Consider the following 16309-nt stretch of genomic DNA (forward strand, 5'->3'; position numbering starts at 1 on the left):
GAGTAAGGGTGGGTTATGATTATGGGGTGCAGGGGTATTTAAAGTAGGGGTGGGCGGAATTGGCGCGAACTTAGTACAATAAATCCGCAATATTTCGTTCCGTCAGATTTCCAATTATTAAAACAGAAACCTCATATATTCAAGGTAAAATAAGTATTTCTACATGCTAAAATGCATATAGTCATTTCACAAAAGTGAAATTAGCTTCCAGCAAGCAGTGAGAGAGGTGATGATTTCGAGATCAAGCCCCTGCAAAGCATTATGGGACGAAATTAGCAGGGGGAAGTGAATATTATAGTATCCAAATAATTCTACAAAGAGCTGCAGTTCACCTCGTCGTCCCCTGTTGTCCCCATGAGGCAAATGCAATAGCATTTAAAATATTATACATCAAGCTGCAGTTCACCTCGTGGTCCCTAGATGTCCCTGATGAGGCAAATGCAATAGCATTTAAAATATTACACAACAAGCTGCAGTTCACCTCGTCATCCCTAGATGTCCCTGATGAGGCAAATGCATTAGCATTTAAAATATTATACATCAATCTGCAGTTCACCTCGCCGTCCCTAGATGTCCCTGATGAGGCAAATGCAGTAGCATTTAAAATATTATACATCAAGCTGCAGTTCACCTCGTCGTCCCAAGATGTCCCTGATGAGTAAAATTCAAAAACATTGAAACCCTTTCATGAATGCTAAAAATGATGCTAATCTTATCCCATAATGCTTTGCAGGGCCTTTTAGTTGTATTTTTGCCTATAACTGTGCTTGGGGTGGTTCTAAGAGAATGGGACCTCCACTGAATTACTATTTAAAGGGAGCCAGAATGTATAGAACCTGGGAAGAAAAAACAACACTCGTGACAGAATGCCCCCAGCGATTGTCACGCCCCCAGCACACACCTACAGCACAATGCAGATACGCCCACAAGGGACTACTTTGCTGGCACGGTTCTTTTACCTTTTAAATGTATATAGTGGGCGTCTGCATAGCCTATGTCCTTCTGCTGCAACTGCCCTTTCCAACACTGTATTGGGTGTTGTGATTGGTGCTGTGGTTCCTGAGATTACCCGCCTCAAAGGTTTGGGTTCTCTCTTTATTATATTAGTATAGATTTTCCACATTTGTTAAGCGCACTGTTACCGAAACGGTGTCCTGGCGCTGAGTGACTACTGGTGTGCATAATGGAAGAGATTAGTGTGTGAATAGCCAAGTTTTCAGGGCCCTTCTAAAGGGCAGCAGGTCTGAAGTCTGCCTTAGGGCCAGTGGCAGAGCATTCCAAGCCCTAGCCGCTCCAAGAGAGAAGCTCCTTCCCCCCCAACGAGCCTTCCTGACTTTGGGGACTATGATCAATCCTTGGTCCGCAGACCTGAGCGACCTTGTCGGTTTGTACCACTGAAAGAGCGAGGTCAAGCAGTGGGGGCCCAAACCCTTCAATGCTTTAAAAACTACACACAGAGTCTTAAAGGCTATTCTTTTTCGCACTGGCAGCCAGTGTAGCTTTACCAGATCTTGTGCTACCGAAGAGAATTTGGAAGTGCCCGTAATCAGGCGGGCAGCCGCGTTCTGTAGGATTTGGAGTTTATTTAACAGTCCCTGTTGGGTATTAAGGAGCAGGCTGTTACAGTAGTCTAGTCGGGATATTGCCAATCCCGTTACCACGGTCTTTCTATGTTCGTCGGGGAGAAAAGGCAAAACTTTCCGTATAGTTTTCAAGACATAGTGAATGGATGATGACAGGGCGTTGACTTGAGGCCTGAAGGAGAGAGTGTCGTCCATCAGCACCCCTAGGTTTTTTACCTTAGTAACTGGAGAGGGGGCTGTCCCCATCTCCTCGGGCCACCATCTTGGGGACCAGAAATTATCTTTGGCCCCGAACAGCAGGACTTCAGTCTCAGCTGAGTTCAATTTAAGACAGTTTTCTGCCATCCAGTTACTGACCTCGCGCATGCAATCCTTGAACCTGTCAGCTGTGGCTTCCACTCCACCCGGTAGCAGCGACACTACAATCTGTGTGTCGTCTGCATAAGATGTTACGTTAAAGCCGAAAGATCTTATGACTGGCGCCAGGGTGGAGACATACACATTGAAAAGGGTCGGCTCAAGGAAGAACCTTGAGGGACTCCACACGGGAGTACAAAAGGATCCGATTCATAGTCTCCCAGAGCCACCACCTGAGTCCTGCTGGAAAGGAAGGCCTGCAAGATCTTAAGGGCCTTTCCCTGAATTCCGCAAGCCCCCAACCGGTCCACCAGCAGCCTGTGGTGGACCGTGTCGAAGGCCGCGGACAGGTCCAACATGATCAGGGCGGCTCTGCCTCCTGCATCCATCACTTGTCTTATATCTTCGGCAGATTTTTATCAGAGCTGATTCTGTACTATGCCCTGCCCGGAATCCGTGCTGAGATGGATCCAGAGGTCGTTCTTTCCCCAGAAATGCACTCAGCTGAGTATTTATTATACCCCCTACAATTTTAACAGGTAGAGGTAACCTGGCGATGGGCCGATAGTTATTCAAATCGACCACATCTAGGTTAGATTTTTTAAGAAGGGGTAAGATCGATGCTTGCTTCCAGCGTGTGGGGAACTCACCACTTTCCAGCATGTTATTGAAAAGTGGGGTGAGTCTCGCTGCAATGATGGATGGACTGTTTTTACAATGGTGGCTGGGCAGGGATCACCAGGGGAGCCTGATTTAATCCTCTGTATCCAAATCCTAACCTCCTCCTCGGTAATAGGGGAGAAGTTAAGTAATCTTTCTGTATGGCTGTCGGTCTCTGAGCTATCTGGGTTAGTCAGTGGAGGATTAACCTTAACTAGGTGATCAAGAGAGTAAAAGATCTTCTCGACCTTGCCCTGGAAGAATTTGGCCAGATCTTCACATAATTCTCGACTAGGGGGAATTTCCACTGGTTTGGGAGCTGCAAGAGATAACACTGTGCGGAATAGTTCTTTGGAGGAGTTACTAGCATTCTGAATGCGAGTGGTAAAAAAAGCCCTTTTGGCCGATCGAATCATCTCTTTATAGACTCCCAACTCTGCATTCAGTAGCTTTTTGTCATCCTCCTTGTAGTGTTTCCACCAGTTTCTTTCCAGTTTTTTACATTTGACCTTATGATCCCTGATTTGTTCCGAGAACCATGGGGCTGATGGACTGGAGCGTGTTGAATGGTAAGTTTTAGGGGGTGCTAATTGCATACAGCCCAGCCCAATAAACAAACTGCACTGACGACTTCAATGCAAGGATAGCTTATGATAACATTTGTTTTCTTAGCCCCTTTGCTGCACCCGTCGGCCAAAGACCGTCACGAGCACTACCTCCGTAGTCCTGCGCACGTCCGTTGGCCGACGCAGCCCTGCCCACCTAATCAAACCACCGCCCGTGGCGGAATTCACACAGCGGTTAAGCAGTTAAAGCCTTAATCCTGTTCGCATTTCTGCCCAGGGGGTTCATAGGGAATGAACTGGGGTCACCATTCTTGTGGAAGCACGGACCACCAGTCTATGTGGAGTAGGATGCGGTGTGAGGAAATTAAGGTCACCAGGAGCTGTTGTGTGGCCTCTGGCCACCTGCCTTTACATCAGTAGGCAGAAACAGTGTGTAGACCAAGTGGCCCTTAGGGTTTCAAGAGGGCTTCATTGACATGAAGCAAGGGTCCAGATGAGACAGGCCAATGTTGCAAAACTACTGTGACAGAGGTCAAACCCCCCCCCCTTTTAAATATTAATAAATCACCACTATGAGTAAGAAGGCCATATAGCCTACAAAGCAGGGTGCATGGTATTTAAAAGTTGGACACGTGAAAATATAATGCTAACATGGCTTTACGGTGACGAGCACAGCAAAGCTATGTTCACTGTGGCAGGCCTAGTTGTCCTATGTAGAAAACCATAGTACAGATTAAAATCCTAACACTGTATCTCTGGATTGGGACTAGCTAGAAAACTAATTAAACAATTATTTTAGTAGTTATTAAAAATTTAATTCAAAGGTGAAGTCTGATTTCTAATAAATATTAAGGAAAAGTAACTTTTACAAAGTTATCTTTTCTCTGCTTGAGTGTCCTGGAGACGTATTTGCATTTGCTCTTCAACTTCTCCCAGCCAGCGATTAGCTTTTAAATAGTGAAATGCCTCCAAAGAGCAAATAATAGACTGACCTCAATGGGCAAAGGTGACTCCTCTGAACTTCTCAGAATATGTGGGGGTAGGGGCTGTGGGCATCCTCTTTGACACCATACAGCGTCGGATTGGTAACGAGGGCACTCGGGCAAGGCCCGAGGGGCCGGTATCCGAATTTCAGCTGTGGACTGCCTTTTTGGAGCAGCCTGGAGACCCGATTTGGTCAGTTTCTGCTTTGTTTGATGCTGCCATCGGGCCAGTGGGGGCCTGAGTGGCCTTTCTGGAGGCAGATGGGGGGCGATTAACTCCCTTTTATCAACGGCAGAGGTGGCACTCCCTTTCTCTGCGGGCCCAGCCCATTAAGAGGCAGGGGGCCTGAGCAAAAGTGTCCTCACTTGTTTTCAGGTGTGTTTCACCACTGTAAACTAATCTGTGCATTTTTTTAAACCTCTGCTCCACCCCATCCCCTTTTTTTGTGAAAAATGTAGCTGAAGCAGTGTTTTGTGGAAAGGCAATATGCAAATGCGGTCCACTTTTTTTTGCGCGCCCGGGCCGCGTTTAATCCCAATCCAACCCTGACACCATAGTGTCAAATCCAGCTGGAGTGTTGAATCCTGCTTGACCAGTCTGCTGGGATTTACATATAATACTAGTGGTGCACTTAAAAGGAAGCAAACAGCATGTTAAGGTAGCTCTTGTGTACCCACTGCCTGCTTGTTGGAAACCCTGCTTTTGTTCTACCAGACTTCTGTCTTAGTTTATTGGGGGTACAGTGGCTGCTTCAAATAGAATTTTTGTGTTAGATATGGGAGGAGATGAGGATTATCATAGTGCAGCCCCCACCCCACACATACACACGTACTCACCCATCAGAGCCCACGTTTAGTGTGGCTAAGGATGTATGACGGTACAACGCGTACCGTTTCAACACGTGCCTTTACAATGCGTCTTTAACAACGCAAGTCGTTACAACGACTTGCGTTGTTGGGCGCGGATAGTGAATAGTATAATTTACTATTCTAACACCAGTCCCCGTGGATAGTAGGGAAGGTGTTGGAATAGTAAATATACTATTCTTTATCCTTTAGCGCCCTCCAGCGCAAGTCGTGGTTACGACTTGCATTGTAAAGGACGCGTCGTGAAAGCACTGCGGCGTAACATCCGCGTTGAAAAGGATGTTCCCCGGCTGATGACTTTCACCATCTTGAATACAAAATATTCAAAGTTGTTAGGGTTGACCTTGGGAATTTTACCCCATTAGTAATGCATGCCCAGGAGTCACTCCAACTTATGCCAGCATAAATGTGGCATCTTCATGCACTCAATTCAGAACACTGCTGGACCGGAAGAAGAACAGAAGAGGACTTGACCTGCTGTCTGTGACAAGAGAGGAGCTCTGAAGGACTTGTCCTGCTACATCTTGTACTCAGAACAAAGACGTGGACTCTCGGGGTCCTAAGACAGACTTCTTGCTCAAGCTACAGGGATACAACAAGCTACAAGAGGCCTTTCCTACAGCTGTCCAGCTGATCAATGGCAACTGAACCTGGAATGGATCCTGATGTTGGCCTCTGCATGACAACCAGTGAGTGTCCAAGCGCCTCCCCCAAGGTCCTGGGGGACTTTAGAAGTGTACTCCTGTAGTGGATTATGGTTTAAAGGACTAAGGGGCTGATTACGACTTTGGTGGTGCGGGGCGACACAACACGGCCTACACCGCCAAAGTCGACCACCAGCCGCCCGCCAGATTAGGAGTTTTCTCCTGGTCTGGCAGGCGGTCCTTTAACATTCCCACAGCGGCACTGCAATGGGAATGCCAAAGCAAGTTCCTGCATGCCATGAACTATTAAGTCTATGCCATATGGGAACTGGGCGTTCATGCACACAGGGGGCACACCTTATGCCCCCCTGCATGCATCACAGTGTACAGGGGCAACAGGGGGCCCTAAAGGGTCCCCTTTGTATCTCCAGCGCCGGGCTTTTCATGGCGGGCTCACCGCCATGAAAATATTCCTTGAGGTGAGTAGTCACCCACCCCAATTAATAATCCGATTTTTGATAGCGCTAGCATGGGGTCCGAACCACCACTTTTATGTACGGAACAAAAACAACGTAGAGCCGCACAGCACCACCTATTGGCACGCAAGAAAACTGCTATGAAAATCTTTTGGATCCAGCGGGCACCTGCGGAATATTCTAAAGGTGAGGAATCTGCGCTTAGAAGTATCCATAAGAAAAAATAAGTTTATGCATATAGGTATAAATGCATACAGGTACAAATAGAACACGGAGGCTGTTAACATGGGGGACCTTTGTTAAAGCAGCAACATCATTTAGTGTTTGACGTGTATAGTGTTTTAAGAAACTAAGTGTTTTTATGAATCTGTTTTAATTTAGAAGCGGAAATTGAATCTGTCTAATAAGATAAATGAAACATGAGACGTTGTTTGTAACATATTCAATGGGGTAATTTTGGCAGCAACTGTATTACAGTCATGCCTATAAAGTTTGCATTTATTTGATAGTGGGAAGAAAGGAGAGAGGAAGCTGGAATGCGGCCACAGGGTGAACAGTGAGGGAAACAATCTGCACTTTATCACAGAGGCTGACATCTTTATGTGGACTTGGATATATTAAGTATTGTGCTGTATAAATAAACACTTAGAAGTCATAGAGTGCAGTGGGCAGAACGCGCCAATGGCTGTGTCAGCACACTCCTTTGTGTCCGGACTGCTGCCAAATAGCCAACAACTTATTCCAAATGAGAATCTGCCACAGAAAAAAGAACAGCGTTGTTTATGCCGCGGAAACTGATGCAAGTGCTTCGGCTGCAGACTACGTCCGCCGCAGTCAGCTTTGCGCGGCAATCGCTCCAGTAAGTGAAAAAAAGTCAAGCGGTATATTTATCAATGTGTTACGTCGCCCTTGCGCCACACTAAAGCAAGATTTATCAAGCCATGCGAGGCCAGCTTGCGTGGCCCTGCATGGCTTGATACATTTGGAGTAACGCGACACAGCGCAAATCTCTGCGTTGCGTTACTCTGCCCCAGGGAGGCGATCCATGGGTGGAGTGTGGGTGTTCCCGCGCATCGATCCCTGAACATTGGCACATTCCCAGATTTACCGTTACGGGTAGAACTGGGAATGCGTAAAAATACTATGCCTCCCCAGGTGAGGCGGAACGAGGAGAAATATCTTTATTTCTTCTAGTTTGTTTCCTCTTTCTATGTGTGCTGCATGTTGCAGCAAACATAGAAGGGGAACATCCTTTACAACGCAACTTTTACAACGAAGTGCCTTTACTACGCAACCATTACAACGCAACTTTTACAACGACTTGCGCCTACACCAACACCTTCCCTACTATCCACGGGGACTGGAGTTGGAATAGTAAATTATACTATTCACTATCCAGCGCCCCCCAATGCAAGTCGTTGTAATGACTTGCGTTGTAAAACTTGCGTCGTAAAGGCATGCGTTGTAATAGCATGCGTTGTAACGTCATACATCCCACATAGAAAGAAGAAAATGCTTCAGAGGATTGTTTTTGTGCAGGAAGGTGTCCCTTCCTGCATAAAAACAATCCTACTTACAATGCAGACACCCTTGCACCATGTTGTAAGGGTGCCTGCGTTGGCGCTAGGCAGCCAAGAGTGCACCAGTGCATGGAAAAGACAGGAATGCACCGTTAATGTAAAATGCTGTGCTTTCCTGACCTTTCACGCAGCGCAGCAAGGTGACTTGATGCGTTGCGCTGCATAACATTTTTATAAATGTGCCCCCAAATGTTCAGTTTTATCGCATGGGCCATTCCTGTGAGTAAGTATTTTAATAGAAATATCATAACATGGTGCATGGTGGGTAGTGACTTGGGAAAAATCAGCGGTGGCCCTTTGAGCAATGAGGGTGTGTGTATATTTCTTAGACTGGACAATACAATACAAGGGCCAGCATTAGGAGCAAAGTACTTGCTGGTGGCGGTGTTAAGGCCGCTTTAGGGATCCGCCTTGCGAAGCCACCTCACAAGGCCTGAAGAGGACACCAGGGGCCAGATATATGAAGCCCTTTTCCTGTTCGCAAACGGGATGACGTTTACGAACGGGAAAAAGCCTTTTGGGATGTACCATCCCAAAAGGCTCTCGCAAAATAGGGAATCGGAAAATTTGCGATTCCCTATTTTGCGAATGCATTTAAGGAATTGCAAATTGTGATTCCTTAAATGCAATGCAGGAAGCACCCAAGTTGTGCGATTTTCCCTTAAGAAATCGCAAATTTCCACCAACTTCAAGTTGGTGGTAATTAGCGATTTCTTTGAAAAATGCACTTTTTTGCATTTTTCACAGCACCATGTGGCGCATATACATGCCCTTAGGGCATGTATGTGCGCCACATGGGCATGCATACATATTTCAGGGGTGCTACAGGGTGTCCTTTTGACACCCTTGCACCCTTGAAATTGCATTAGCAATTTGCGAGTACCTAATCAGTACTCGCAAATTGCTAATGTCTTCCCATTCATTCTTATGTAGGAATGAATTGGAATGTATTCCCTAATTGCGAATCACAATTTGTGATTCACAGTTAAGGAATAGTAAGGAATCGCAATTATTATTGCGATTCCTACATACATATCATTTTGGAGTCCTTAATAGCGTTTGGCTAAAAATCACTATTAAGGACTTGCAAACTACTAGGATGATACATCTGCCCCCAGATGTTAGCATATATAATCAGAAAAGGCTAAAAGGCCTTGTTGCTAGTGGATGAGAGCCGCCCACATTTTAAATGTCCTTTAACACTGGCCCGGGAAGTTCAAAGGTGGCTCAAAGCATTTCTGTAAAGGGTGGAAAATGCTTGGGCCATCACAGAAGTGTGTATGTCTGCAGAAGTGAGTCTGTCCATCTCCAATGATTTAACCCACCTCCCATCAGAGTTCCCCAGTCGAGACTTACCCTCTGGAGGGCCCAGATACTGAGAGTGCATCAGAGCCCCACTGACATTAAATTGAGGGCTCCAGACATCCGCAGCAGGTCAGAACTTCCGGTCATTAAAGCTGAGCCTTGGACACGGGCTATAGCTTCGCTGTCATTATAAACACACTTGCTCCAAGTCGGGCCCCTTATCAATAAAACTGAGGACCCCAGACCCAGGCAGCAGATCAGAACTCCCTACAATTAAAACAGAGGGCCCCAGACACTGACCAGAAGCCCGGGTTCCCCTGTCATTAAAACAACGGGCACCAGACATTGGCCGCAGATAGGGACTTCCCTGTCATAAAACCAGTGCTTAATTTGTTTTTAACCCCTTCCATGCTGATGACGGCCGGGAGCCGTCATGGCACACAGTGCTCGTGTGCTGATGATGCCTCCCGGCCGTCATGACCGCACCCGCGATCGGAATGTGCCGCACAGGTGCAGAATCGCGGCCCCGCCCAAGGGGTTAAAAAACATATGTGCCAGGGCTCGTTAGGAGGCCACTGTAGGTTGTGCCACCCATTGCCTCTGCCAATGCTACCAATGACACCACAAACACAATTACTATCACACTCCTACAAGAGGAGAGAAGAGGAGTTGGCCTAACGGATAGGGCGGCCGACCTCGAAGCTGGGGACCTGGGTTTGAGTTTTGGCAATGACGCCAAACATCCTGTGATTCTGAGCAAATCACTTAAACTCCCTGTGCATAGCAAAAATTAATGAGTCCTTATGTAATGCAACTGGTGCTATGTAAAGCGCTCTGATACCCTATTCGGGTCAAGTTTGCGCTATATCAAACTCTGTAAAAAAAGGTGCGACAATTCAGACTATTACAGGCCCTCAAAGCTATAACAATGACTTGAGCGGCACCTATTAGTCATTTTTAACATATATTGAATGAACAACGGTTGTTGACCTCATCCCTAAATTAGATAGACAGCGCCACCATGTGGCAGATTGTCATAAGTGCCGGTGTTGACAGTTAAGTGCCAGTGCCAGCACCGGAATACCGGCTCAAATTAAGCACTGCATAAAACCAAGGACGTCACCCACTGGCAGCAAGCCAGACCCCCTTAGTCAATAAAACAGAGACCCCCAGGCTTAGCAGGAGACCAGAACGCCGCTATTGGTAGACCAATACAATCCCTGGCAGCACCTCACATCCCACTGTCAATAACACATATGGGGGTTGGTTGGGGATAGCAGGATTCCAGTTAAAGCAAGGGTGTGATGGCTGGCGGGAATGAACTGGTGGTATGTTTCTGTATTAGGCCACAGTGTGCCTGACCTACTGTGTTGTCTGTCTGCTTCCTGTATTACAGGCGCTTGTATTATTGCGGGGCTTCTGTTGCATGTGCTGTGGTGTTATTGTGAGGTAAGCACAGGGCTTTATGTGGGACGGGTCCTGTTCTTAAAAGCAGGTGCCGAGATGAGTCCCTATCGGGCTCTCCATTTTTGTCCTCAATCTCAGAATGGAAAAAAAATCGTAACTCTGCAGCAATTCAATCTTTTTGATGTAACTTTTATTTTTTTGCTGTTCTATATTGCAAAACTCGAAGTGATTTACATGAGGACCAACAAGGACAAATTCATTTATTATTGGGTTGGCGCGGACGATTAAGTGATTTGCCGAGGAACGCATTAAGTAGAGCCGACGCTGAGACTTAAACCTGCTTCCTCAGCTCCAAAGTTGGCAGCTCTAACCATTACGCCACAACCTCTCGGGCAAAAACTAAAGCATTTTCAATATTATATACAACGAAGCCATAGTTGTATGTATGCATGTAGTATATTTATCTAATGCAACTAACAACCTTTGACAAAGCCAATAGTCCTGGCTTGTTGTAGGTGTAATGTTACTTGTCAAATTATATATGCGGAGGAAATAACAGAAGCAGCAAAATGGGAAACATCCTTTACAACGAAACTTTCACAACGCGGTACCATTACCACGCAGGTTTTACAACGCAAGTCGTTACAACGACTTGCGCTGGAGGGCGCTGCAGGATAGGGAATAGTTTAATTTACTATGCAACACCTTCCCTACTATCCACGGGGACTGGAGTTGGAATAGTAAATTAAACTATTCACTATCCAGCGCCCCCAACGCAAGTCGTTGTAACAACTTGTTTTGTAAAACCTGCGTGGTAACGGTACGCGTTGTGAAAGCACGCGTTGTACCGTCATACATCTAGAAAAATACAAGTCGGGCGGCACATTATACTGAGCACATATTTTTTGCATATGTTTTAAGCCACGTCCTTAATTTTATCGACCACGCCCCTTTGAGAGCCCAGCCCCCCCTGACCTGGCGGATACTAAAAATAAAATGATAATAAATTAAGTTATTATCACTGTAACATTCCTCCACCATAGCGGAGGAGCTGCGCTCTGTGTTTGTTATTGGTTGGTAAGTAGGGTAGCTCTTCTGCAGTAGCTGCTTCTGTTGTTGTGAGGTGACCAGGTCTTATGTAGTGTGTGCTTGTGCTGCTGAGAGATGAGCAGCAGCCCTTCTGCAGTATGCTTGTTTATGTTATTACAGCATATGGCAAGTAGGAGTTCTGCAGTCTGAGTGTTTGTTTTATTATGCGGTGAGTAGATCTTCTGTAGGGTGTGGTTGTGACGAGTTGTAGTGTGGCAGACCTTCTGTGCTGTTTGAGTTATTATAGGGTGAGCAGGTCTCCTGCAGTAGGTGCATGGTGAGTAGATGTGGCCTGACGGTCATAGCTGTCATCCTTGGAACTGGCGAACCAGGTTATAATCCTGGCTTCACCTCAACATTCTGTGATCCTGGGCAAATCAATGAATCTCTTCCTACTACCTTTATGGAAAATTCTGCTGGGGAGCAGCAGAGTGCTCTGCATGAACATGGGGTGTTACTAGGCAATGCAAAACCATGTACATTAAGTGAGAACTTACATCTTTGAATTGCACAATTATATTTCATAGATTTATTTTTTTAGGCAGAAAGAGATGACGTTATTTGCCCAGGATCAACAATTTTCAGTCAAGTGCCAAGACTGTGATTCAAACCCAGATTCCTAGCTTCATGAGTCAGCAGCTTAGCCGTGAGACCACACACCTGCTCCCCTGCCAGAGAGAGAGAGAGATGAGACACATTACTCCAGAGGTAAATCCATGTGACTCCACCAGGCAGGAGAGCCGCTTTGTGCCCGCAATGGATCACAGACACCTGGACACCAGCCCAGACCCGGATAGGGTACTTCAAAGGAAAGGATTTGGCCCACACTAGCTTCCAACCAGGCTGCCACTTGCCCTGATCAATGGGAGTCTTAAGGTGTGGAGCAGGAGGTAGAGAGTGACGTCACCCTAAGAACATTCTCCAGATGTCCAAAGGTGCCTGTGGGGGCTGAAAACTTTAATCCATTTGCGAAGACTCCTGAACCAGCAGTGGCAACCTTCTGAACTTGTAAAGTCAGTTTTCAATACAGATGTTTAACTTTGAACACAGTCACATACAAACATGCCCACACTCACATAGCACAGATCCTACATGACATAAAATTCAGAAATCGGGTGTATAATAATTAACCCCCACACGCCATGTTGGAGACGACCACGTTTCAACATGGTGTCCTCCAGGACTTCCAGGTACAATCAGATGTGGTAGTCCTCAAGACCTGGCTTTTCGAGCAGTAGCAGCATTCCCCACCCCAGCGCCTTGAGACCCTCACAGGTGAGTAGTGCGCTTTACAAATGATATGATTGATTGATTGATTGAATTGGATCAATGGGAATAAAACAAGACAACTACCCAGAATGCACTGGGTTGTCAATGTAAACCCCAGGACTGGAAACATGGTGTCCCGCCAACACAGGGCCAGGGGATGACCCTATGCCTCAGGCTGGTCCATGACTCACCTTCTTGAAGAGCCGGATGACGTCCTCGCTGATCTGGGACAGACGGACGATGACATTGTTCATGAAGATGTCATTCAGGGTCGCGTGGTCCTTGCTCTCCCGTCGGGTCTGGCTCAGGACCAAGTACCAGCAGTTCACAGGGGAGAGGAGGTGCTGGTCCTTCCTGCAGAGAAAGAGACCACCATCTTTAATTCACAGAATTGACTGGGCTCTTATCAAGTGTCACTTATTCAAAGAAGAAAGAATATAGGGGCATATGTACAAGCCCCTATCGCCACGGGAACATCACAAAAAGTGACGTTCCCGTGGCGATAGGGGCCTTGCCTTATGTACAAGGCAGCGTTAAGCCACATAAGTGGCTTAACGCTGCCTTGTACATAAGGCTCCCTTTCACGCTATGGTTAGCGTCAAAGGGGTGTGCAGTGGGTGTTGTGGTGGGTGTTCCACCACAACACCCATTGCATTTGATGCTGCCCGCTATGTACAAGGGTGGCGTATATAGGAGGCAGCGCCAAATTTAAGACCAGGAAAACCCTGGTCTTAATGTGGCAAAACAAGGAGAAATGCATTATTTCTTCTCGTTTTTTGGTTTTTCCATGTGTGGTGCCTTGTGTAGCACACATGGAAAAAGCGAAATGCCATCGTTTGTTTACGTTCAGGAAGGTGTTCCTTCCTATACATAAACAAACCTTTTCAAAAATGCCATTTTGTAACTTTTATGTGTGCTGCATGAAGCAGCACACATGTAAGTTACAAAATGGCGTTTTAGGATTGGATTTGTGCAGGAAGGGACACCTTCCTACACATAACCAATCCTCCCCTGCACACACACCCTTGCACCAAGGGTGTCTGCGGTGGCGCTAAGTTGTGAAACCTAGCGCCATCGCAGGGGAAAATGCAAGGCTGCACCACATCCTTGTAAATATGGTGCAGCCTTGCGTTTTCGAAGTGGCGGAGCGTGTCGTTAAACACCCAGGAGGCTAACAACATGCTCCACCCCTTCGTTGTACACATGGCCCTCAGTCTCTTCATCAATCGCAACTTTACTATGGAGACCTGGAGGGACTTCTGATGACTCTATCACTTCCCCGTTTAGTATTCCTTCCCTCTCCTTTGTTCCATCCCCTCTAACAACTTTGACTTTGTTCATCACGCCCTGTGTGCTTCCTCCTCCTCCATTCTCCCAAACGTTATCATTATTTATTCTCCTTATGCTACTGTCCCCATCTTGACTTCACCACTACATTCCCTACCTGCCTGGTGACCCCATCTTGACCTTATCAGCCTGTGTTCCAAAAGCCCTCAGCATATTGGCACTAGGTGATATACTTAGTTCAGTGCTTAATTTGTAAAAGAATAAGTATCGGGTTCCAAAGTTTTGTTCTGAAGCCCTATTAAATGTCGGCGTGGCAAATCTCAAAACTTCTTCACCTCATACCTCCTTAACCGCATGCGCGCTAGCGGTTTTCCCGCTGAGCGCGGCACTTTTAAAAAACCTGCGTTACATGATGAGCTGAGCTCGTCATGAGCGTACGAGAGGCGTAACTCATGACGAGCTCAGCTCATCATGAGCGTCGAAGGGGTTAAGCCACCACCAGACGCTCCCTGCCCCTTTATTGCACTCTTTTTCAACTCTTTCCCCTTTCTTATGGTTATTTCTTCTTTCTTTTTCTTTGTTTTTCCCGCTCATGTGTTTTTCTCTCTCTTGCTCTGGGTGAATGTCTGATTAGAAAAAATAAGTGTTGTTCCCTCAAAAAAAGAGCTGATGTGCCCCACCAACAACCACGGCTCAAACTAAGCACTTCTGTAAATACATATGCCTGTAGAGGCACAGAGACTAAAATAATACTTACAAACATTCCTGAGTGTGTGGAGAGGCCATGATTCACAAGAGGTGAAGTGGCAAATGGATTATGATGCCACCTGCCCTCAACAATGGTAATAAATAGCATATCACACCAGTACTTAATTTGTAAAAAGTGCCAGGGCCTTTTCTTTTTCGGGAGGCCCCTGAAGCTTGCACCACCAATTGCCGCAGCCAGAGATGCCAGTGACAGTTTTAACACAACTACTAACTATCACACCTTACAAGTGTGACAATTCAGGCGACTCCAGGCCACCCAAATCTATAAGAATGGCATAGGTGGCAGATATTATTCATTTTTAATGTGTATTGAAATATTAAACACTGCCTGTTCACCTCAATATTTGAAAGACAGCGCCACCATGTGGTAGACTGCCATTAGAGCAGGTGTTAAGAATAAATCGCTGGAGCTGAGCAGCGGAATCCACCGGCTCAAATTAAGCACTGTATCACACACATGCCTCGCCGCCACGGATGGTTTTTGCCTTGCTTTCGTTCCACGTGCAGCAGTATGAACAAACAGTCAATAACCATATTCAGAGCATAAGGGTTTATGTGCATGCCAAGAGGTAGAATTACAATAAATTAAGTTTTATGTGTATGGTCCCCAAACCAATTGATTCCTTGCGTCAACTAAATCTAGAATTGAATTTATGAGACAAAAATCATTGTTTTCTTAAGTCAATTACACTGTAGATTGGGACTAACAAGAAATGTAACCTTTGCACTGCAGTAATAAATAAATGAAAGTGTGTTTATTTGTACACTTGATGCAAATAACTTATTTTGCCATATTTATTTTGAGAGTCAGTGTGTCATTCCTTACTGTCACATCATACTGATATAGGTGACATTATGTCATGTTATCAGCATTTGTATGGTGAGTTCAGCAGACAGGATGGTGCTACAACAATCTGGGCACTCTTTTTGTACTTTTGTATACTGGCTGGAGTGTGTGTGTGTGTGTGTGTGTGTGTGAGAGTGTGTGTGTGTGTGTGTGTGTGTGTTTTGTGCCTGTGTGTTTTGTGCCTGTGTGTTTTTTAGCTTGTTTTATAAAATGAGAGCCACTGCAGTTTTGCTTCCTTATACTATAAATAAGAAGTGTTACTATTAATCAATTTAATGCTACTCAAATTATCAACCTTAAAAGGATGATGGGCTGAGTCACCTCTCCTCCATTCCTCGTGTTATTAAACATTGTTGCACTGTCCCCTCTTTTGGGTGTCAAAGTGCCCAAATGTGTCCAATGGAATTATAGTCTCCAATACAAAGAAAATGTTCCAAAATATAGAGTGCATTACCTCAATGACCAACCACCATTGAGTTATTGTTCCAAGACGTTGAGGGGGAGAGTCATCATACACCGTAGGCGTCCCTCGACCAGCGCCGGAGACCCCGCTTTTGATACCCAGTCATCCAAGTATTATGGAAATACAGGGACCGAAGGCTGTGGCAGTGGAGTAACCAC

At 46.0% G+C, this 16309-nt stretch overlaps 1 protein-coding gene across 2 annotated transcripts in view; it reads right to left on the reverse strand.

Moving 5' to 3' along the window:
• SRGAP3 (SLIT-ROBO Rho GTPase activating protein 3) overlaps positions 1-16309 on the reverse strand; it is a 465786-nt gene that overhangs the window by 139109 nt on the left and 310368 nt on the right. For both annotated transcript variants that reach the window (XM_078661676.1, XM_078661677.1), the window contains one exon: positions 12978-13140. In XM_078661676.1, coding sequence (XP_078517802.1) covers positions 12978-13140 — 163 coding nt within the window. The remainder of the gene's footprint in view (positions 1-12977; positions 13141-16309) is intronic.

This window comes from Lissotriton helveticus, chromosome 9 (assembly GCF_964261635.1).
Source record: "Lissotriton helveticus chromosome 9, aLisHel1.1, whole genome shotgun sequence".
In the NCBI taxonomy this organism is placed as follows: Eukaryota; Metazoa; Chordata; class Amphibia; order Caudata; family Salamandridae; genus Lissotriton; species Lissotriton helveticus.